Source organism: Eublepharis macularius, chromosome 9 (genome assembly GCF_028583425.1).
Source record: "Eublepharis macularius isolate TG4126 chromosome 9, MPM_Emac_v1.0, whole genome shotgun sequence".
NCBI classification, from domain to species: Eukaryota; Metazoa; Chordata; class Lepidosauria; order Squamata; family Eublepharidae; genus Eublepharis; species Eublepharis macularius.
This window is the reverse complement of record NC_072798.1, coordinates 35,774,149-35,798,146: the sequence shown is the minus strand read 5'-3', so window position 1 is coordinate 35,798,146 and position 23,998 is coordinate 35,774,149. Positions and strand designations below refer to the sequence as shown.

General features: G+C 46.2%; 1 protein-coding gene across 1 annotated transcript; it reads left to right on the top strand.

Annotated features, from left to right (window-relative positions):
- The first annotated feature begins 11,759 nt into the window (after positions 1-11,759).
- Positions 11,760-12,989, top strand: SSTR3 (somatostatin receptor 3). Its single transcript, XM_054989158.1, has one exon. The coding sequence runs from the start codon at positions 11,760-11,762 to the stop codon at positions 12,987-12,989; it is 1,230 nt and encodes a 409-aa protein (XP_054845133.1).
- Positions 12,990-23,998: the final 11,009 nt, after the last annotated feature.

The window sequence follows — 23,998 nt, the reverse complement described above, 5'->3', positions numbered from 1 at the left end:
ATCCAATTAACAAAGGCCAAGTCAAATTTTATGAATTAAAGAATGCTGAGCTGCGATTTACAGAGGCACAAATGAGGAAGTGGAGAAACATCTACACTTGTTCTGAATGCAAAACATCTATACCTGTTCCGGTTTTTTTTAAAAAAAACTTCAAAGGAGCCACATTCAATGGTATTGGCTCCACGAAATCCAGCATGTATGGGGGAAGTTCAGCTCTGTCCCCCTCCAAACCCACATCTTTCCTTGCTTTTTACAGCACACCAGAGCTGCCTCCACATTGCTCCCTTCCCCTTTCCTCTGCACTCACCTCTTTCCTTTTCCCTTTCCTGCTCACCATCTGTCACCATTGCGCTTTAACACTCTCTCATTTCCCCCCTTTCTCCCTCTTCCTCCCCCTCATTTTCTCCCTCCCTCCTTCCTCTCCCTCTCTCCCTCTCTCTCTCTCTCTCCTGCTTTCTTTCTATCATAAGCACTATATCACTCCCCCTCATTCCTTTCCCCCATTCTCTCTCTCTCTGTGTGAACCGTTCATTCTTTCTTTCCCTCTCTCTCTCTCTCTCTCAGGCTCACCCCATACCTCCCCACCCCCTGCTCCCCTCCAAGCCTTGGATTGGCTGGCAGTGGGACCGTCCCCAGGAGTCCCTGGTCTACAGCCTTGATCTACCTAACCCTGTGAGACAAGCAGCCCTCACTACAGCAGCAGGAGAGCTTGGAAGGGGCAGTCTGGGCTCCCCTCAGCAAGACTGGCAGACAGCCGTCTTACCTGCAGCAGCAGGGCAGGTGGGAGCAGGCCAGCAGCAGCCAGATGTGTGGGCACAGAGGGAATGCAGAGGGGGATCTCCGTTGGAGCAGCAGCAGGAGGAAAGAGACTCCGGGATCTCAAAGGGGGGGAAATGGGCAAGAAGGAAGGCATTTCAGACCCCTGTCAAAGACTCTGGATTCAAGCTACCCAAGGACTTGCTCCTGTTTTTAAAGAGGAAAGAACAAGAATATGAAACATTGTCCTGAGGAGTGAAGAAAAATAGCCTTTCCTTTGATAGGTAAGTGTTGGGCAAACACGCCTCCTCTTCTTGGCTACTCCCACACATTCTACTGCATGCAAAAGTTTACTTTGTCATCCTGCAAAGCTCTTTGCTGTATCGCCTTTGCGGCATCACTTCTAGTCTCCAAGAGATCAGTAGGTTTTTTAAAAACAGGCATGAGGAAGGGGGGAAAGACATAAGCCTTGGATTAAGATGGGAAGGGGAGGCAAGTGGCCAAATGGAATGGCTTGGATGAAACCCGTGTCTCTTTTGGAGTACCTGAGCTGCATTGCCATTGTTTGGTTTTCTTCATGTCTGTTTGCTACACCCACCTGTTGTCTTCCATGACAAACACTGGGTTGCAACCTGCAACTGTTTCCTTCACAAAAGTTCCACCTTTGTCAATAGGATTGATGTGGAGTAGCTGATTGGCAGACTGCAGTCTGGGATTGCAAACCATTTGGAGCAGACAGAGTTTGTAGCATGGTAGAACTGGGGTGGGGGGGCACACTATAGTGCAATCTCATCAGATTTCAGAAGCTAAGCGGGGTTGGATAGGGGACCACCAAGGAAGACTCTGCAGAGGCAGGCACTGGCAAACCACTTCTGCTTCTCACTTGCCTTGAAAGCACCTTGTTGAGGTTGCCTATAAATTGGTTGCAACTAGATGGCACATACATATCTATGTAGAATGGTGGTTTGGAACTAGAGCTTGCCAGCATCTCTGCAACTAAAAAAAGAGAGCGAAGGGTCTTCTGAGCAGTGTGGAAGAGATAACATGAAGATTTGGGAGATGGATTAGAGAAAATTACAGCATTGTGTAGTGGTTAGAGTGTCACACGATTCATATCTGGAAGACCCAGATTCAAATCCCCACTCTGCCATGAAGCTAACTGGATGATCTTGGGCCAATAACACTCTGTCGGCCTAACCTACCCCTCACAAGGTTGTTGTTGTGAGGATAAAATGGAGGAATGGAAAGCTGGATATAAATATCTAAATAAGCAATGGAGATCCCAGTTTGGTTATAAACCTTCACTTCACCCGCATGTGTGTGAATCCCACAGAGATCTTATGAGGTCTTTGATTCTGCTTGGAGATTTTTAACACAATGCTGGTTTTCAATTTAATCAAAATGACTGGGATGGTGGAGGTCCTTGTGGATTTTGCAGCCTCATCACTAGGCAAATTTTGAATAAATAAATGCATGAAGATACATAGAGGCCAACAGTGTACGGTATTCTTACTGCCAAGATTCTATCCTTTCTTCTCTTGCCCTTCGCTGTGCTGGTAAAATGGTTAGAGTGGGATTTAATTTCCTAAAGAGCTCTTGACTTGTTTTGAACTGCTATACAAAATGGAGTCTAATAACGGAGGGTTCTTAAGCATGGGTTTATCTCAAGTACTTACAGACAACACTAGACAGTGAGGTTCTGCTGGGCTAGATGCTGTACGGGCACACTTCATGCCCCAAGGAGACTACAGAGTGAGGGTGTGCCTGCAACTCATTGTCTGAGTTGATTGGAAGCATCCATAGAACACACCTGCTCTGCCTCCTTTCAGACTTTTGCCACATACTAATTTTATTTTTGTTTTTATGATAAATGCAGTTGTTGCCAATTTTCTGCATGGAATCCAAATGTTTTTTCCTCAAGGCTGTTTTTCTATATTGCTGTTGCAGAGATATTATATATTTTTTTCTAGCACTCAGAAAACAATACTTTGTCTCTGGGAAAATGCAATCCTTCCCCAGCTAAATCAATACACTGCAATTAGGACTGCTTTCTGGAATATGGATGTGTGTATCACAGACCAATAATGGAGGGCAGCTCTAACATCACCAGTGGCGAGAGTGCACCATTCCTCATCTTTGCTGTCTACATTTTACTAACTTAAAAAGCATCATAACATTCTGGCGGCGGGGGTGGGGGCTTGCATACATGTCTTTAGGGACTGTGTACTTCAATTGTGTAGGCCACTTGGTTGCCAGCCTCGAGGTGGTGGCTGGAGATCTCCCAGAATTATAACTGATCTCCATGTGACTAAGGTCAGTTCCCCTGGAGAAAATGGCTGCCTTGGGGGGTGGACTCTATGGCATAATACCATTCTGAGGCCCCTCCCCAAATCCTGCTCTCTCCAGGCTCCACTTCCAAAATCTCCAGGAATTTCCCAACCTGGACCTGGCAACCCTAAACTTACCCGGGGCTCATTTTCAAAAGTAAAATGCACACACAAAAAATTAAACATTAAAAAAAGAACAACAATAAAACCCAAGACTACTTCCGTCCCACCATGTTGTCCTCTATATTTCAAGAACTGTTTACCAAAACTTTTAGAAGGAACATTGCTGCTAATAGTGCAACACTAACAATGACATTTGCATTATGAGAGAGAGAGAGAGAGAGAGAGAGAGAGAGAGAGATTAAAGGCAAGTGAAATGTCATCATGAGTTGGGTGTTTTGGTGGAGTGGGGGGAATCTTTCCAGGTGCATCATGATTTTCCCACACAGTTCAGTGTGGGAAACTGTGGGCTAAGCTACAAGTGACGAATGACACAGGTTGGACACTTGTCAGCTTCCCTCAAGTTTTGATGGGAAATGTAGGCAGCTTGGCGGAATGTTGGACAAGTGACAGTTGAAAAGTCCATTGGATGGCAGTTGGAGAGCCAAGCTGCAAGACTAGGATGCCTACATTTCCCATCAAAACTTGAGGGAAGCTGACAAGTGTCCAACATGTGTCATTTGTCACTTGTAGCTTGGCCCTGTGTGGTGGTTAAGAGTGCCCTCAAGTTCTAGCTGACTTACAGCGACCCCTAGTAGGGTTTTCAGGGCAAAAGACTAACAGAGGTAGTTTGCCATTGCCTGCCTCTGCAACTCTGGTCTTCATTGGAGGTCCCCCATCCAATTACTAACCAAGGTCGACCCCGAGATCTGATGAGATTAGGCTCACCTGAGCTATCCATGTCAGGGCTTCCTAAACTGTAGCTCCTGAAATGAGTTGCCAACTCTGGCTTGGGAAATTCCTGGAAATTTGGTGTTTCTAGAGAGGGTGGAATTTGGGGAGGGGAGCTCTGCAGAGATGTGATGCCATAGACACCCTCACTGAAGCTGCCACTCCCTCCAAGGGAACTGAAATCTGTAATATTTTTAGAGATTTATTTATTTGTGCATTCTCAGTTTAAGTGGGTCACCACCATACCAAGTAAATTTGGACTTGTGGGTCAGCATACCAAAAAAGGAAACACTGATTTAGTCCTTCCTCTTTCCCAAGTACCATTTCTGGTAGTTCCGAAGTTCCCTTTATTAATCAGTCTCCAAATCTGAAAGGTCAGACCAAGAATCCATAACTAAAATTGTCTCTGAATTTCAACGGCATCCTTACTCATGTCACTCTTGAACTGCTCTTATAATTAAGAATGTTTTTTAAGTGAAAGCTACCTCCAATAGGCATGTTGAAAAAAGTTGCTATACACTCAGCAAGAGAACAGCAAGTTCCCTGCTGTAGACACTTGCATGGCAACAAGGCAAGGGGGTGAAAATCCTGCCCTCAAGATGAACATCTTTCATTCCAGAGGAGAGGTTTGCATGTTTTTCCTGCTCTCTTTTTATTGCACTCATTGAAACAAAAATCTCCATAAAGAAAAAAAAAATAGACTAAATTGCACAAGCAAGATAACTAGGGTTGCCAACCTTTAACTGAAGCCTGGAGATCTTCTAGTATTACAGTTGATCTCCAGATGACAGAGATCAATTCCCCTGAAGAAAATGGCTGCTTTGGAGGGAGGACTCTATGGCATTATACCCTGCTGAGGCACATCCTCTCCCCAAATCCCACCCTTCCAGAGCTCCACCCCCAAATCTCCAGGATTTTCCCAACCCAGAACTGACAATCTTAAACATAATTGAAAGCCAGCATGGTGCAGTGGTCAGAGCAGGCGATCCCAACGTGATGCCTGTGGGCACAATTGTGCCCGCTGACATCTTTCCCAGTGTCTGCCTAGTGTTTTTAGAAAGTAGGTGGGGCCCAGTGGGGCTTTTGTGCAGCAGGGCTTCTGGGAGGCTATTGGAGATTTGATTGGCTGTGCAGCTTTTTAAAAACCTTGCTTTGGCAAATGTTGCTTCTACAGCACAAGGACCTTCACTGTGTGACTGAAGGTCAGCTGCAGCATCCTTTTTTCTGCCTCCTGGAGAAGCCACTTTATGGCAGTCATTTTGTTACTGCACCCACTACATTGTGTCAGATTAGGATCTGGGAGACCTAAGTTTGAATCCTCACTCTGCCTTGAAAGCTTGATGGATGACTTTGGGCCATTCACACACACACTCAGCCTAACCTACCTCACAGGGTTGTTGTAGGGATAAAATAGAGGAGAGATGAATGATGTAAGCCACCTTGGGTACCCACTGGGGACTAAATAGGGACCCTATTCCCCCAGTGGCGTTGGGGAATCCCCCACTCCCATCTTTTGCACACACACACACACACCCCATCACCACTTACCTGGCAGGCAGGGGGAAAGGTGGGGAACAGGCCTCCTGGGCGCACCCCTGGGGGCCGGCGCAATGATGTCACTGACATCATTGTGCTGCCCAAAGAGTGCTCCCATGCTTTGCAGTGGGCCGATTGGGATCCCAACCTACCATGGTGACATCACTTCCTGGAAATGATGTAACTGTGTCACTACGGGGCAGTGTGTGCCCATCCCAGTGCACCAGAAAGGTAAGCACTGGATCTGCACCCTCCTGCTGGGAGGTAAGGAGACCTGGCTACCCTAGGACAAAAGGGGGGGAGGGAGTAATAAAATAAATAAACTAATTGCCATGAAAGCAGAATCAATTAGTGACATACATTTAGCTCCTACTAGGTTTTCATGATTTGAAATAAACTCAGAAGTTTGGATCTGTTGAAATGTGCAATTCTTTATTTTAGTGTTTTTGTTTAATGAGGGCTGAGGATGTCGGTGTCCCATAGATTATAAGCATGGTAGAAACCAACAATCATTCTCCCATATCACCAGAGAGCCATCATAGAGAAGTGGTTAGAGGGTCAGACAAGAATCTGGGAGATCCAGGTTCAAACTGCTACTCTGCCATGGAAGCTCATTGAGTAACCTTTGACTTGTCACTCTGTCAGCCTAACCTACCTCACAGGGTTGTTGTTTTTGTGAGGAGAAAATGATGGAGGGAAAACAAGGTTGTAAGACACTTTGGGTCTCCGTTGGGGAGGAAATCAGGATATAAATGTCCAAATAAACAGATACAACCAAACTGCCCCACGATAACCCAACCTCTGCAGCCACAAGATTTCCTTTTAATATAGAAGCACATGAAAGAACACACATTTCAACACAGTCTGCTAAAGCTAAAGCAAATAAGTAAATTGACATCCCAGAACCAGAGTAACTTCCAAGGGCAGACAAAAGGCATCATAAGCTATTGCAGGGATACAGCAACACCAGATAAGATCAAGGATTGGTGGTATCCACATGGGAATGGGTTTGTCGGTTTCCCCATTGCTGCTGCATCTGCCAATATAGCGCAGCAGCAATGGGGCTTCCCAGGGCAAATTTTCCTGCCTTTTCCTTGCCCCATCCCCTGCAGCAAACATTTCCCACCTGCCACTGAAGGGGTTAAAGAAAAACTGGAAATTAGCTTGCTGTTACAATGTTATAACACTCTATCATGTTCTCTGCATTCCCAGCTTTCATTTTTTTAAAAACAATTGTCTCTAGCCCCTTTTTTTGCACAGTTATGTCCTTCTCCCTTATATCTCTGCAATTACAGGAGCTAGAGATTTATTTTAGGGGAAAAAATGAAAGCTGGGAATTCAGAGGATATGACGAAAGATTGTTGTAACATTGCAATGATATGTCAATTTCTTTTTTGAAAAAGTCCTCCTGGTTGGGTGGAGAAATGACTGCTGTGGGGGGATTGGGGCAAGGAAAATGGTGCCAATGTGATCAAGACTGGGAAGATCCAGATATCCTAACCACATGAGTGCCAGTCCATTTTTTTACTTCAATTCCAGCAAAGTAGGTTTGAGAAAGATCACTGAAAAGATGGGGAAAGCCTTGGAGGTTCACAGAAGCAGCACAATGCAATAGGGAAGTGAGAAAAACCTCACTTGCCAACAGGACCCAAGCTGAGACAAATAAACTGGCAGCCAGTAACAAGCCCCACTGCAATCCCAGTCCCCAATGCAGAGACCAACATTGCTGCTTCGACGCTCAAGACCTGCTATATCTTGAGAGTGCACTACAGTCATAATGGTCATCTGAATGGCCATGTTAGAAGATTTTCTTCAATAAGCCATATTAAGGGGAAGTGATGATATTGCCCGGCTTCCACTTGCCAAAGATAGGCTACCTTGGTGCAAAATGATGTTTGTTTCATGCTATTTAAAGAGACCTTATAAACTTGGAATGTTCAGAACCAGACTCGAGAGACATCACGTTTCTGAATCTTAAATCTCTGCAGTATTGCAGTAACCTTGTGATCTTCACAGAACAGCGATCACACCTGCATCCTACTTATTTACAGTTTTCTATCAACGCCCTCTCCCTGCAGCACCTTCAAAGCAGTGGTCTTCAACCCATGGGTAAAGACCCTCTGGTGGGTTACATAGGGGCTCTTTATATGTGTGTGAAATGCAAGTTGGATTAGGGGAACCCCCAACTCAATTCGTGTTTAATGTGTGACTTAAAGCTTACCTTTAAAATGAGGCTGGGGGAGGGAGGGTAAGCTCCTGTTCATAGATTAAGCATCTTCTTTCCCTCCCTTTCACCCGCACACTTTCACTAGCAAAATGCTGTGGAGGGGAAGGTGCGGCTTGATTTCTGTTTCTATTGTAGCCCTTCTAGGCTTCCACAGAAATAGGATATATTCCTTAATCATCCTATTCCTGGTCATAAATGATACTATCTTCTGTACATTTGTTTGCCCCTTATTTTAAAAATGAAAATCAGTTCATACTATTGGCTATTCTCACAGTGCTGACAATCTTTACCAAAATTTCTGCCTTTAATACTCCTTTCTTAAAGAGCTCTTAGATTGCCAGGATGGAGTGGTTACAGGTGCTGGAAAGGAACTGTTTTGGGAAACAATGTGGGAAGAAACTGAATCATGGGAGACTGAAACTAAGACTCAGGAGACAGTTTCCTAGTAAAGAAACCCTTCATTATCCAAACCTTTGCTATTCAAAACCCCTCATTACCTGAATCCACTGTATGATTTTCAAGTACTGCTATACCACTATAACCCCGTATTAAGAGCACTTCCATTTTTTCCAGTTGTCTGATTTTATTCCCCAAGTCATTTGAATAAATGATCGCTACACGGCAAAATCACTAATCTTCCAACAAAATCCCATCATAGTTGTCTCCTGGTACTAGATTAAGCAAAGCCCAGAACTCTTTGTCTTGTTCATGTTGAAGAAAGGGACTGCTAATTAGCTTTCCTTGCCATTCTGATTCCTTTCAGTATTAATTGTTATGGTTTTATCCACAGCAAGGATGCATAATTGCTTATCTTGGGGGCATGGCTGGTACTGGAGGGTGCAAGGTGATACAGTTGCTGCAGTCTAGATGCTGAAAGGAAGTCCCTCATGGAGGATAAAGGCCTAAACAATTTTTTCTGGAAAAGGAATCATATGGTCTTCGTTCCCCCTTTACTAGATTTGTTATTGCCTTCAGCTGAAAGTTGTTTAAGAGTCTTAAGCCCTCCTCCTCAAATCCTGAAACTAGCCCTGTGACCTGTCTGGAGGTTGGACAAAACTGATCCCGGACACGTGAGGTTTGTTGAGAGAGAGATACAGAGAGATGGTGCACAGTACAGAGATATGCGGAGGTGCCTTCTTTCAAACTTTGAACCATAGTTCAAATTTTGGACTTGCCTATCGATTCAAAGGAGAAACAACTATTGATAGATTCCATTAATGAACCCGTAAGATCCCTGCCCTAGGACTGCCCACCCCCAACCCTTGCCAGGGGATTGCAGAGGTTGCTTCCCTGAGGGGGCTGGAAAAACTGTCCGCACTGTGGAAGTGGCAATGAGTAGGGTTATAGAGTTGCCAAAATCTAGGTGGGGCCAGGAGATCTCCCAGAATTAAACTGATCTCCAGATGACAGAGATCAGTTCCCTTGGAGAAAATGGCTGCTTTGGAGGGTGGACTCTGTCACGTTATACCTTGCTGAGATCCCTCCCCAAACTCCATTCTCCCAAGGCTATACCCCAAATCTCCAGGAATTTCCCAGCCTGGAGTTGGAAACCTTAAGCAGGGTGGAGGTGAGCAGGGATGGAATCTGCCCTCTGCCCCCACGTTCACTGCTGTCCCCACCCCACTTCTCCATCACATTGCCACTGGGTCTCCATGGCCTGGCAACCTCCTCCCTTTTCTTTTGCACAACTGAGCTTTGGTTACATGGACACTGCAGCTCCGCTACAAATTGGGGCGGGGGGGGGGGGAGCCTGTAAAAGGGCTGGAGAGGGGGATAGAAATGCACAGCTTAGCTCTGCCATTTTAAAGGCAGAGCTTAGCTCCACCCCCTTCTCTGGATTGGCTGCAGGTAGAATGTCCACATGCCTGAACCACCCCATTGAGCGTCCAAAGATGAATTGGGCTGCACCTGTCTATTAACCCACACAAATGTGGTCCAGTGTTCAAATGTGGAGAGGTAGTTACTCTTCTTTTTTCCTGCTAACCCAGTCCCTGGAAACATTCCTTCAATTTTGTCCGTGATGACTGCAAAAGTTTCTCACAGCTGGGAACGTGGCAGCTGTTCCTGTTACTTTGTTCAGCAAACAGCTACCATATTCTGAATCTTACATGGTTATAATGCCAACTAAAGAGAGCAGGATAATAATCCCTTTCCACATATTAATGTATCTTAGAGAATTAAGCCTAAGATTAGCAGGGGACCCAACTCTATGACATACAAAGCATAATGATTAATCCAGCTCGGGTCTAGGGTGTCATAGTAACTAGCTAAAGGCTACAGGCTAAATGACCTAGCAACAATTCGTTCAGTGATAATACAGTAACAACCAATCCATGTCCACCTGAATGAGCTTGCTTAGAGCTTAGTTTAGAGACGCTGCCCCAAGTTCTCCTCCTAAAGGCATTTGGGGGGAATATATTCCTCTATCTGGTTTTGCATTAAGAATCACGGTAGGGTTGCCAGCTTCAAGTTGAGAAATTCCTGGAGATCTGGGGGGTGAAACCTGGAGAAAGTGGGGTTTGGGGAGGGAAAGGACCTTGGCATGGCATAATTCCATAGAGTCCACCCCAAAAGTAGCCATTTTCTCCAGGTGAGCTGATCTTTGTGGCCTGGAGACCAGGTGTAATTCCGGGAGATCTCCAGCCACTACCTGGAGGCTGGCAGCCCTAAATCACGGACACTGAAGAATGGGGTAAAATGGGCTGATAATAAATTTGAATTGGATTCCCAGCTGAGCTATTGCTGGGGACGGGGTACAGGGATCATATCACGCTGTGCTGACTTCCCATTTGTTTCCAGGCACTATTCAAAGTGCTGGTTGTTAGTAAATGTTTTTTAAAAGTGCCAGTTCTTGCCATTAAGGCCCTAAGCAACTTGGAGACAGGATACTTGAAGAATCGCACCTCTTGTGCTTTCCAGCCTGAGAGTTAAGAACTGCTTCCCAAGGCTTGTGCTCTGTGGTCTCAGCTCCAGAGGGTACAGTACAGGGCAACTAGAGACCGGGCTTTTCAGTGGTGGCACCATGTTCTTAGCATGCCCTTTCCCTTGAGGCTCACCTGGCACTATGTTGTTCTCTTTTTGTCGCCAGGCCAAAACACTTCTGGTCATCCAGACTTTTATCTAAGGATTTTCGCATAGAGTCTTGGAATAAGGAAAGCCAACACCTCCAGATGGTTAATAAAAAGGCCAAGTTTATTTATTTTATATTGATAAAAGGGATCTACAGTACCTGCAGGCCCAACCCAATTCCAAACCTAGACACAGTGCAGGCCATTGGTGGGATGCAGAAGATTCAGCCCTCTTGTTTGTACATCCCTGGATTTACAGGCCTTTACGGCATTGTTTTCACTTCTGAACCACCTTAAGCAGGACAGTAGAAAGGAGGCATGTAATTTACCCAAAGAAAAATGAATAAATCTAGTACCAAGACCACGGAGGGTGTTATGCTGACCATCAGATTTCATATTACTCCCATTTTCTTTAGCAGTCCAATAGTCCAATCTGATTACTCATGACTACCTATACATTTGTGATACAGTGGAGAAGAGGGTCTGCCCCACCAGCGTGCACAGTCTTGCTGATCTTGCTTACTGCTATTTCCATTTTATCTTCTCTTTCTAGCTTCTCTAAGGGATTAGTCACTCTTTCTAATTCACAGCTATGCCAAGGTCAGCAACAGGCAGCCTCTGGGCCAAATTCCAAATTTCTAGGGGGTGCCACTGGGCCCGTGAGTTGCCTGACCTAGAGGCAGACAGTACTTCTAATGAGCATAATCTGTGGCAATAGTATCTGGCAGCAGGCTGTTTAGGGCCCTCCACCTCCACCTACTGTTGCTTTGTCAGAGAGTTTCGAGCAAAAGTGCAGTGTGTGCCTGGAATCTGAACTCATGTCTTCACTTCTTGTTCTGTCTCTAGTTATACCTTCAACTGTGAATTATGAAGAATGAATGTCTCTTTTTTTCTGTTTTTCCCAGTTGTAGAGACTCAACCAATCCAGTGGGATAATCATTCCACTGTTCTGCCATGGACAGTTTCAACTTCTCGACCGCTTCTTGGGAAAAGAACTCAACAGTCACCGGGACCGCCTTCTTTTCAGGCAACTTGTCTTTAGTTGCCAGTATTGGTCTGGATGTCAGTGGCATCCTCATCCCTCTGGTCTACCTCATCGTCTGTGTGGTAGGGCTAGCTGGAAACTCCCTGGTTATCTATGTGGTTTTGTGCCATTCAGTGAGTGAATCAGTGACTAATGTCTACATCCTCAACCTGGCACTGGCAGATGAACTCTTCATGCTTGGTCTACCCTTCTTGGCTGCCCAAAATGCATTGTCCTATTGGCCTTTTGGCTCGTTCATGTGCCGGCTAGTGATGGCTGTGGACGCCATAAACCAGTTTACTAGTATTTTCTGCCTGACTGTGATGAGCATTGACCGTTACTTGGCAGTAGTGCATCCAGGGAAGTCATCAAAATGGAGGACAGCACGTGTGGCCAAGGTGGTCAGTGCCACAGTGTGGGTGCTCTCTTCAGTGGTGGTGCTGCCAGTGGTGGTGTTCTCAGACGTTCCTCTGGGCATGAGCACATGCCACATCCAGTGGCCAGAGCCAGCTTCAGTATGGAAAACTGGCTTCATTGTCTACACAGCTGCGCTCGGCTTCTTTGGGCCATTGCTGATAATCTGTCTCTGCTATTTACTCATTGTTGTCAAGGTTCGATCCTCAGGCAGAAAGGTACAAGCTCTGACAGCCAAGCGCAAGCGCTCTGAACGGAGAGTCACACGCATGGTGGTAGCTGTGGTGGCCGTCTTTGTATTATGTTGGCTGCCATTCTATGTGCTCAACATTGTCAATGTAATTTGGTCTTTACCTGAGGAGCCGTCGCTTTTTGGTATATACTTCCTGGTTGTGGTGCTGCCCTATGCTAACAGCTGTGCCAATCCTATCATCTATGGTTTCCTCTCCTATCGCTTCAAGCAGGGTTTCCGCAGGGCCATCCTGAGGCCCTCCCGCCGTGTGCAGAACCAAGAAGTAGCAGCAGCAGCAACAACACCAGACAAAATGGAAGAAGAGGAAGAGGAGGAGGAGGAGGAGGAGGAAATGGAAGCAGGGGCGACTGAGGTCAGCAAGATTACCCAGAATGGCAATGGCAGACCGGAATGTGCGCCAAGCAGTGGAGCAGGAGGCAGTGAACAGAAACAACTCCCTGAGGATCCTCTTAGTTGTGAGAAACCCAGCATTGTAAACACCAGCTACTTGTAGTGACTAGAAAGGGGCTTCTGTTTGTTTCTGAACTATTCTGGGTTTGACTCATGAGACGTAACAAACAGTGGAGGCATTTGTGGTTCAAGGCTTTCCTCAAAGAAGCCTACAGAATGATAAACCGCTGTATTCAAACCCAGAAGCAAGAACTGATACACCCAGTTCCATAGCAACGATTGCTGGTTAGAGCAGACGCTTCTGGGTTTGGTTTGGGGGAGAGCCAGTGTAGTGTTGTCTAGTGGCTAGAGAGACAGACTAGGATCTGGGTGACCCAGATTCAATTCCCTGCTTTGCCCTGGAAGCTCACTGGGTGACCTTGGGCCAGTCACAAACTCTCAGCCTAACCTACCTCACAGGATTTGTTGTGAGGAAAAACTGGAGGAGAGGAGAGTGATGTAAGCTGCTGTAGGTCCCCATTGCGGGGAAAGGAGGGGTATAAATGAAAGGGGGAGGGGTACCTGTTCAGCTGACATCATGTTAATCAGACTTCCTTAGTTAGTGTACTCCTTTTAGTATACTTTCCAACATTTCCCAGATGAAAATACAGATGTTGGTGTATTTAGTCTCACAATGAAGGTCCCATTCACACCATTATTGTGTGTATGAAGTGCTGTCAAGCTGCAGTTGACTCGTGGTGACCCCCCCACCCCCCCATTGGGTTTTCCGAGCTAGGTACAGAGATGGTTTGGTGTTGCCTGCTTGTGTATAGCAACCTTGGGCTTCCTTGGTAGTCTCCCATCCAACTGACTGACCCTACTTAACTTCGAAGATCTGAGGAGGTCAGGCTAGCCTTTGCCATCCGGATCAGGGTCACGCCGTTATTACATACTGCTAATGGCTGTTCTCTACAGCATTGCATTCTATATTCATTTATCCTGCAGAAGCCTTGCCCGTATTGGCAGCTGAAGAAAGATGTGTTAATAATGTGGCCACAGCAGATCCCCTTTTCAAAATCCTTAATAGAATTACTATCTTACAATGAGAATAAGTTGCAAGAAACCCATTCACCATTGTTTGCTATCTGGACTGTGGGAGAAGGGAAGCGAGAGAAGGGAGACAAGTGCGCATGTGCTCTGGCTAAAAATAATAATAAGACAAAACCTCCCCCAGAGGAAGGACAGGAACATAACAGTGACTAAGGAAAAGAACCAGAAAAGAGGGAGACTTGCTCATAAAGAGGGAGTGTTGAATCATATGAGAGGTAGAAGGCTGTGAGCCTCCCAAGAAAATGCAAACCTGGAAGTTCTTGGTTAAAAGCTCGCTTCAGCCATGAAAGTACTAGTGTAGCTGTTAGAGGTTAAACAAGGACAGGGGAAACCCAGATTGAAATTTCCCCTCAGGCGGGAAGCTCCCCAAGTGAACATGTGCCTGTCACTCTTTCTCAGCTTAACCTACCTCACAAGGTTGTTGAGAGGATGAAATGGAGAAGAGGAAAACCATTGAAGTTGCCAACTGGCTTGAAGAAAAATATCCTGTCACTTTAATAGAGGCTCAATGTGTGGAAATGGGCGGTTGAAGTTTTTCATGGCGTGGGGTAACTAACAACACCTGGTAAATATCCCATTAAGCCTCTCAAGCCACTCCACTCATCTTTGGAGGCCTTGCTTTGGGTGCCCCTGTCATTGGAAGCTAGATGGGTGGCAGCCCGAGACAGGGCCTTCTCAGTCACAGCACCAAAACTTTGGCACTCCTTCCCCAGGGAGATGTGTCTGTTGGTGTTTTCTGCCAGCCAGTGAAGACTTTTCTGTTTGATTTTGTGTACCGCCAGCAAACTCTTATTAGCCTTCCTCTCTGGTTGTGTTTGTTTTTATGTCTGTGTGTTTTTATTATATAGCTAAATATTTATATATGAATTTTAAATGTTGTTTTAATGTTTTAAAGGTTCTAATGCCTAACATTAGCCATTTTCATACGGCTTACCGGCCTCCGGAACATTGTGCAAAACTCCTGGCAGACAGTGTCTTCTCACGTGAAATCATGCCAGGAAGACACTGGCCCTTTCCAGACGGCTTACCTGCACCCGGGACGTCGCTCCATGTTTCAGATCGTGCCGGGGAAAACGATCCAAAACGTAGCGCGACATCCCGGGTGCAGGTAAGCCGTCTGGAAACGGCCACTGTTATCCAGGAGTTTTGCATGAAATCGCGCAAGAAGATGCTGTCTGCTGGGAGTTTTGTGCAACATTCCGGAGGCTGGTAAGCCATGTGAAAATGGCCATTGGTTGCCTTGGGGCCCTATTTGAGTGGAAAGGCAGCATATAAATGTTTTAAATAAATAAATATTAGAGGACAGCATATTTTTCTCCAGGCCAGTTGGTAAGCTTAAGAACGATGTACATTGCCCGAGCTTCTTGGAGGGAGGGCAGAATAAAAAAGGTGCAAGATGGTATTATCATCCCTATATGGCAGACTGGGGTGCTGAGCCTGGAAGAAAGGTGGCTTGTCTATTATCCCGTCAGCCTCAGTGCACCAGCCACACTATAGGGAGGTAAAACTGCTAATCTATTCTGCACAGGGCTGCCAGCTCCAGGCTGGACAATTCCTGGAGACTTGGGGGCAGAGCCTGGGAGGACAGTGTTTGGGGAGGGGAGGCACCTCAGTGAGGTATAATGCCATATAGTCCAAAAGAGCCATTTTCTCCAGGGGAACTAATCTTTATAACCTGGAGACCAGTTGAAATTCTGGGAGATTTCCAGCTACCATCTGGAGGTTGGCAGCCCTGACCCTGAAGGATTGCTATGAGGAATACTGGCTGAAATACTATGAGTAAAGTGCTTTGAATGTTCTGAAATACTATATACAGGGCTTTTTTTCAGCAGGAACGCAGTGGAACGGAGTTCCGGAACCTCTTGAAAATGATCACATGGCCAGTGGCCCCGTCCCCTGATCTCCAGACAGAGGGGAGTTTAGATTGCCCTCTGCGCCGCTCAGTGGCACGGAGGGCAAACTAAACTCCCCTCTGTCTGGAGATCAGGGGGCAGGGCCACCAGCCATGTGACCATTTTCTCCGAGGGCAACCCACTGAGTTCCACCACCTCTTTTCCCAGAAAAAAAGCCCTGACTATATAGATACAGAAGTGTTACCGGTATCCTTACTACAGTTTTACCTCAATTTCAATGTACAGAATATGTTAGGGCTTGGTTATTTCAGTAAAACATTCCTTTAAAAGTAAGGGTTTGTGTTCAAAGTGTGCCCTTGCAATAAGCCGTAAAGAAGGAAGCAAGAAGAGTTTGTTTTATGAAGCATCCTTCCCCACCCCTCCCTCACATACACACTGACAAGTAACCACTTCCTCAGGAAGGAAATGTAAAAAAATATTTTTCCTCCAGAAGTATCAAACCACTTAGATTACTGCATTTGATGAGTATATCCAAAAAAATTATTATTCTTTGGAATTTCCTCCCACATATAAAGCTGGCTTCTGTCTAGGTATTTTGATGAGGGTGGGTGGGGTGTGTGACTTATTATTGAAGATGCATTCTCAAAACACAGGTCCTTTGCACCTGGAATGAATTTAAAGCATTGAAAAAACCTGCTTTGTTTCCTACGCTTACATAACTGCACCCAAATAAATTGGAGATAAAATGTCACAAAACTTGAAAAGACCAGGCGTATGTAGAGATGATGATTGGAAGGAGTTTGCTGGTGGCAGCTGCTTATGAAGTCTTAGGACCAGAGTAAACATTTTGAAGATCCTAGTCTAATAGTTTGGATCAGACGTGTGAGTGTGGAAGCTGGTGGGAAGGACACAGAGACAAAGGTTTTGGGGTGCTTGCTTAAAATATGCCGTTGTTTGGCTCATCGATTATTTCAACATATTCAGGAGCATCTGCACAATACAGGCTTAAACAGGTCTAATGGCCTTTGCCCAAGAATCCAGATCACAAACCTTTTATTAGGACCAGCCCAATTATACATAACAATTTGTGAGCTTTCAAGTTCACTAGAACTCCTCTTCAGGCTACAAACCTGGGAACAGTAGTTTCAAGGGGTGGGGGTACTAGGGATCTCCCACTCAGTACCCTCATAAAGCTATGTTGCAGCTACACATTGTGGCTATTTTTAAGATGTAGCCATCATTTGCAACAGGATTGTCTTGACCCCATAGGACAGTCCAGTTGCAAATGACTGATATAATGCAATGTCCAACAGTGTGTTAATGCAGCCAATATATTGGGATGGAGAGATTCTCCGGGGGAAGCCCTGATGCTTAAATTAGGCCAGAGGGTACATGACATCAAAAAGGTCCCTAGGTCTCTAGTATCCTGTGGAGAAATGCTTTTTATTTGTAGGTTTGGACTGTCACTGTATCAAAACCTTCACCTTCGGTTTAAAAAGCTGAAAACAGGTAGGAAGGCAGAGGAGAAGCCAAATGCTTTCTAAACTGCGCCCAGCCTGGGTCTTTAGTTATGCAGAGGCCTCACCTGGCAGAAGAGAAATCAGTATTCAGTTAAGATTTTCTGCTACAAGCTGACCCTTCCAGATGGAGGAAGGGGACAGAGACTTGGAGGCCTAAAATGCCAGAGAGGATTCATAGTGTAGTGTTCAGGAAAAGCCTCTCTGACCTGTCCCTTTGAACTGCCCATTGGGTGGGCAAGGAGAAGGGTCTCTTTGGTTGATTTCATCTGGAAGATGAAAGAACTCACTCTTGGCTCCTTGCAGGTGGCGGCCACTGGCCATGTGCAGGCTGGAGTCCTGACCTAGGACTGGAAAGATACAGGAATTTCTCAATAAACTGGAACCTTCTAAGTCAGAGAGCTCACCTAAACAGAAGATCTAACTAAGGCAAGTACAAAGTAAGGGACAGAGGAACTGTTTTCCCCCCACATTTTGGGGGATTCCTTGCTAAAACCTGTTGCTATGGTTAAAAGTATGTGTGAACCTTTTTTCCTTTTAAAAAAATAAATGCTTTTAAAAAAATACTTAAATGTCGGAAGCTGTTCTCTGTACCGCATAGATTTCCACTGCTTGACAAGACTATTTAAAACGTGTCACAGGGAGGGGGTGGTCTGTTGGCAATTTGCCGATCCCCTAGTGGTGCACAAGTATTGCAGGCTGTCCCTGCAGTAACCAGGCACTGGGTAGCAGGCGATTGGGCACAAGGCAGGGCCTCATAGCAGCAAGCCTACACAGGGGAGTGGGGAGTCCTGGCCCTCCCCAAGGGCAGTTCTGTCAATGGCCAAGTGATTCCCTCAATGGCCAAGAGAGAAGGGCTTTTTTGCATGGGCGATTTTTGCTATGTTTGGCTCCATACTTCTTTGGATTTTCTTTCGAATTCTGGATGATTAACTCCCCCTCCAGACTTCAGTGCGGCATTTCAAGGGTTCTCTTATGAGTTTTCTTCCTGCATTTTGTTCTGCATGGCTTGAGGGTTGAAGGGGTACCAGGTGGATGGCAAATGTGAGGTGGAGACTTGGACTGCCAGTGGTTAATCCCCAGACATCTCAGAGGGCAAGAAGAAGCAGTGCTCACAGGTCACTGGGGCTGTTCCACCACATACCCCAAATCCAAAGACACTCATAGGGTTGGATCCAGCTAGCCTTTTCCCTTAGTGTTGCTCAATTCCCTTTCTTATTACAGCCTCCATCCAACTTGGCTTTTGTCCTTGCAAATCCAGTGATCCACAACTCCTTCTCTTTTTCACCAACAGAAAATGTGGTTGGATCCAACCCATGGGGTCAGGCTTATCATTCCGTAGTACTAACAATGGCTCCTCCACTACTTGCTGATGCTTCCAGCTGCTGCTGAGCTGGCTGGTGTGGCAGGAAACTGGTGTGTGTGTGTGGGGGGGAGAACAGGCAGCATTCTGACACACTGATGTCACTCCCCATGCACCCAGAAGGGATGTCAGAGGATGCCAAGGATGCTCTGGGATTTGGACTAAACTCTATGGCTCAACCTAGAGATGTGCTGCCAGTGAGCACCACCCCCAACACAGCAAACCCCTCTGCTCCCAATTGCCGGGGGGGGGGGGGAACGGGACCTGCCAACCCTACATGGGGTGGGGCCTAGTGATGTCATGGAGCAGCGTCTGGTGATGTCACATTGAATAGCAGCACTAAGGCAGTTTTTCCACACATCTCTAGGAACTGTACAACACAGTATTTACAAAAGTTCATAGACACAATCAGGTGGTTTTGACTAGTCACCAAAATATTTTTTAAAAAATTTAAAAAACATGGAAATTAACTATGCACTAAATATGAAGTGTAGTCAAGCTGTTAAGGCCAGGTCATTGGTTCCCATCTCCCAGGTACACATGCAGCAGCTACCACAAACAGACATGTACAGAACAAAGCCATCAAGTGTGTGGGCTAGTTGATGGCCACGCTGAGCAGGACCCAAAATGGGCCAGAATCTGGCGACTGGCGACCCTCATGCTGGGAATCCATGTTTAGATCCTCAGACATGTAACTGAGCTGCAAAAAGCAACTGCCGAAGCAGAGGCTATGTGGATTGGGGCTACGGTGCTAGGGAAGGGGGGTTAACATCCTTCTCCAGTGTCATTTCTCAGATCAGAAACATCTCCTCTGCTAGTGGCTTTAAGTCCTGGGAAGGAAAACTGAGAGCTAAGCTACAAGAGACGAATTACATGAGGAGGAGCACATGAGGAGAGTCAATGTTAGCTGGGAAGCTGAGTTAGAGATCGGAAGGCTTTGTCAATTTCCCCTCTCTACAAAGCCAGGGAGATCTGCTCAGAAGTTTTGTTAATTTCCTCTTCCCCTCTTAGAAGAGGAGGTGAAATTGACAGAGCCTTGGGAGGCAAAGAGGAAATTAACAAACCCTCTCAGCAGCCCTCTCCCTGGCTCTGTAGAGATGGGAAATTGACAAAGCCTTCCAATCTCTTTTAAAACTCAGTTTCCCGGCTAACATCAGTTTCCCTTCATGCGCTCCTCCTCATGTAATTCATCACTTGTAGCTTGGCTCTGAAAGGTGCTGATATGGTGCCCGTCTTTGGGAGGAGGAAAGATTCTGATTGGGGAAACAGTCCAAGGGGAAGAGTAAACTCTCTTTCACTAGTGTCAGAGACCTGATCCATATCCACACACACACCCCTCCAAACACACAAACACCACATTTTGTAACTCAGTTTCATATCTGGGGATATGCAACCACATACATGTGGTTTGGCTTGTAACGGAATAAAAATATCATGCAACTTTTCATAGCTGCATGATAAGGAAAACCTCAACAGATTAAGAGATATGCAAACAGAGAGAGAGAGGGGGAGGGAGAACTAGTTCTTTTGCTACTTTGAAATCCCTACAGCTGTTTTGCCTGAACTGGGCCTTTCCAATTAGTCTCAAGTTTTGCTGCTGGCAATGTCTGGTGGCTCCTTTTTCTGTCACTGCATTTCTCCATAGCAAGACAGCCTGTGGCATTTCTACCTGCCACGCCACTGTTAGCAGCTTCAGGTGCAGTTTACTGCTTTGGGTACAAGAATGTTTATGCATGACAAAGTACGTGGAGGAGTGGCTGTGTGAGCATAACTACATTGTCTTCAACCTCTTATTCTGTTTCTGCAAGTACTTGTATGTGCTTTTCCTGCATCCCCTTGAACTTTTCCATACATGCCATTGCTAAAATAAAGACCAGTCCAAAAATCTGTGTGTTATTCTGGGCACTGTTCTCTAGAAGCAGCTTTGCGAAACAGAAAGGGGGAAATTCGAGTAGGGAAGATACCAATGTAGATACATACCAGGAAGAAAGTAGGTTTGAATTGATAAAGATTTAGGGGGGGGGGGCAGGATGTACAGAGGAATACTGCTCCTCAAACAATTTCATATGTTGCTAGTTACAGGAGCCCCGTGGCGCAGATTGGTAAGCTGCAGTACTGCAGCCCAAGCTCTGCTCACAACCTGAATTCGATCCTGGCAGAAGCTGAGTTCAGGTAGCCCGCTCAAAGTTGACTCAGCCTTCCCTCCTTCTGAGGTCAGTAAAATGAGTACCCAGTTTCCTGGGGGTAAAGTGTAGATGACTGGGGAAGGCAAGGGCAAACCACCCCGTAACAAAAAGTCTGCCAAGAAAACGTTGTGATGCAACGTCCCCCCATGGGTCAGTAATGACTCGGTGCTTGTGCAGGGGTTTACCTTTACCTTTACACTAGCCTCTGTTTAACTGTTAGAAAGGATGCAATTGGTCACTTCCAAAAATGGCCATTTTTTTTTCTAGGCATATGTACACAAAATTATTTATTTACTTGATTTATACCCCACTCTTCTCCTCAGTGGAGGCTCAAAGTGACTTACCTCATCCTCCTCACCTCCATTTTATACTCACAACAATCCATTGAGGTAGGTTGGGCTGAAAGCATATGATTGCTTCCATGGCAGAGTGGAGACTCGAACATGGATCTCCCAGATCCTTGCCCGACAGTCAAACTACACTGCATCTAACTAATTACTAGATACTTTATACTTCTTCGCCTGATACATAAAAGGTAAAAGGACAAACTGACCCCATCCTTTTAATGTACATCTGTTGGGGATGGCAAGGGGATAATACTACTAGTATTAATGAGTGACCTTCTAGGTATTGGTTTGCAACAGAGAAGATAACCAATGTTGAACTAGGTAGATCATTGCTAGGTGCAACATACAGATAATCCCAAATCACATGGAATTCCCCCTCCCCACATCTGAGAATGGACCGTGCACTTCCCATGCACACTGGTTTTAATACATGCCCTGTTTAAACATTCCTCATCCCTAGATCCTTTCCAGTCGGGCTTCCGTCCGGGACATGGGACGGAGACATTGCTGGTCGCCTTGATGGACGATCTCTGTAGACAGCTGGACCAAGGCGGGTCGGCACTGCTGATATTATTAGATCTATCAGCAGCATTCGACACGGTCAATCATGACCTGTTGGTCCACCGCCTTGCCGATGTGGGGATTCGAGGGACAGCTCTGCAGTGGTTTGTCTCTTTTCTCCACGGTTGGGGACAGAGGGTGGCACTAGGGGAGAAGTTGTCATCCCGCCACCCATTGGTGTGCGGTGTCCCTCAAGGGGCAATACTTTCCCCTCTGCTATTTAATGTATATATGCACCCCCTCGCCCAGCTGGTATGGAGTTTCGGACTTGGGTGCCATCAATACGCAGATGACACCCAATTGTATCTGATGATGGACGGACGGCCTGGCTCTGCCCCAGATGTCCTGGAACGTGCCTTCGGAGCTGTGACTGGATGATTGAAGCAGAGTCGGCTGAGATTGAATCCCTTGAAGACGGAGGTCCTGCATGTGGGTCTAGGGTCCATGGGTGTGGGACTCCGGCTCCCTGCTCTCAATGGAGCGCTACTTATGCCGGTGTCGAGAGTGAGGAACCTGGGGGTGGTCCTGGATGCTTCCTTGTCTATGGAGGCACAGGTTGCAGCGGTTGTTAGATCCTCTTCTATCTAAGACAGGCTCGACAACTTGTCCCCTACCTATCGACCCATGACCTCACAACAGTGATCCAGGCAATGGTCACCTCCAGATTAGACTACTGCAACTATGCAGGGCTTCCCTTGGGCTTGATCCGGAAACTGCAGCTGGTTCAGAATGCAGCTGCACGGGTGGTTGCCGGAGCACCAGTTATGGCTCATGTAACACCTATCCTCCGTCAGCTGCACTGGTTACCGGTTGAGTACTGGGTCCGGTTCAAGGTTTTGGTGTTGACCTATAAAGCCCTATGCGGACTGGGCCCAGCATACCTTCGGGACCGCCTCTCCCCATATGTTCCCCGGAGGTCGCTTCGATCAGCCACTAAGAACTTGCTGATGGTCCTTGGCCCCAGGGAGGTCCGCCTGGCCTCTACCAGAGCCAGGGCCTTCTCAGTTCTGGCTCTGACCTGGTGGAACTCTCTGTCTGAGGAAACTAAGGCCCGGCAGGATTTGTTATCTTTCCGCCGGGCCTGCAAGACGGAGATGTTCCACCGGGCATTTGGTGGGGGCTAGGCTGTCCTCTTGCTTGCCATACCACTGAAGACCCTCCACCACCCATGCATTTTAATATTTAATATTCTACACCCGCCAATTTTAATGGTTTTTATACGATGTTTTAATGTTTTTATAATGTTTTTACTGTTTTTAATTTGTTGTCAAACTGCCCTGAGCCCGTCTGACGGGGAGGGCAGTCTAAAAATGTAATTAAATAAATAAATAAATAAAAATAAATAAACATTACATCCATGCATGGATATCTGTTCAGGGGCATTGGAAGCTAGGCTGGCCTGTCTAGTGGATGGGACATAAGGCTGCCCACAGGCCTGGAGGAAAATGTCCTGTCACTTTAATTAAGGCTTAAGGCAATCCCATCAGATTTCAAAAGCTAAGCAGGGTCAGCCTTGGTTAGTAATTGAATGGGAGATGTCCAAGGAAGATGAGGGTCACTATGCAGAGGCAAACAATGGCAAACCACCTCTTAGTCTCTTGTCTTGAAAACCCCAGCAGGGGTCACCATAAGTCAATTATGACTTATGACGGCACTTCCCACCTCCAATGGTAAGGTATTGCCCAGATTGATGGAGTCCAGGATCTGAGACTGTCAGGAAGAGGCTCCAGCCCTGCAACAGCAATGTAGAGAGATGGACCTTCACTCTGGGTAATCCAGGCAGAAGGAAATCATCCCTCACTGTTTCATGAATCTGAATCCAGATGACAGCAACTGACACATGCTGTTAAACTGACACATGCTGTTAAACCAACATCCTCTAGAACAGGAATGAATAACATTTCAACAGCAGAAGCAACCAGGGATCAAGGTGCTGGAGATATAAATAGCTCCCATCCCTCATTCATTCTGTCAGGTTGTTCAGGGATCTGTCCTTCATCTATATCTTGGCAGAACTTGGGTATTTTGTCAAGTCAATAAAGTACACAATAATTCCACTAAGATAGTTTCAGGTGGGTAGTCATGTTGGTCTGTATAGGAGCAAGATTTGGGTCCAGTAGAACCTTAAAGACCCATCACATTTCCAGGGTATGAGCTTTCGAGAGTCAAAGCTCTCTTTGTCGGATAAAGAGAACT

Bases quoted from the DNA above. Each gene is read 5' to 3' on its own strand.
- SSTR3 (XM_054989158.1), top strand. From the start codon at position 11,760: ATGGACAGTTTCAACTTCTCGACCGCTTCTTGGGAAAAGAACTCAACA.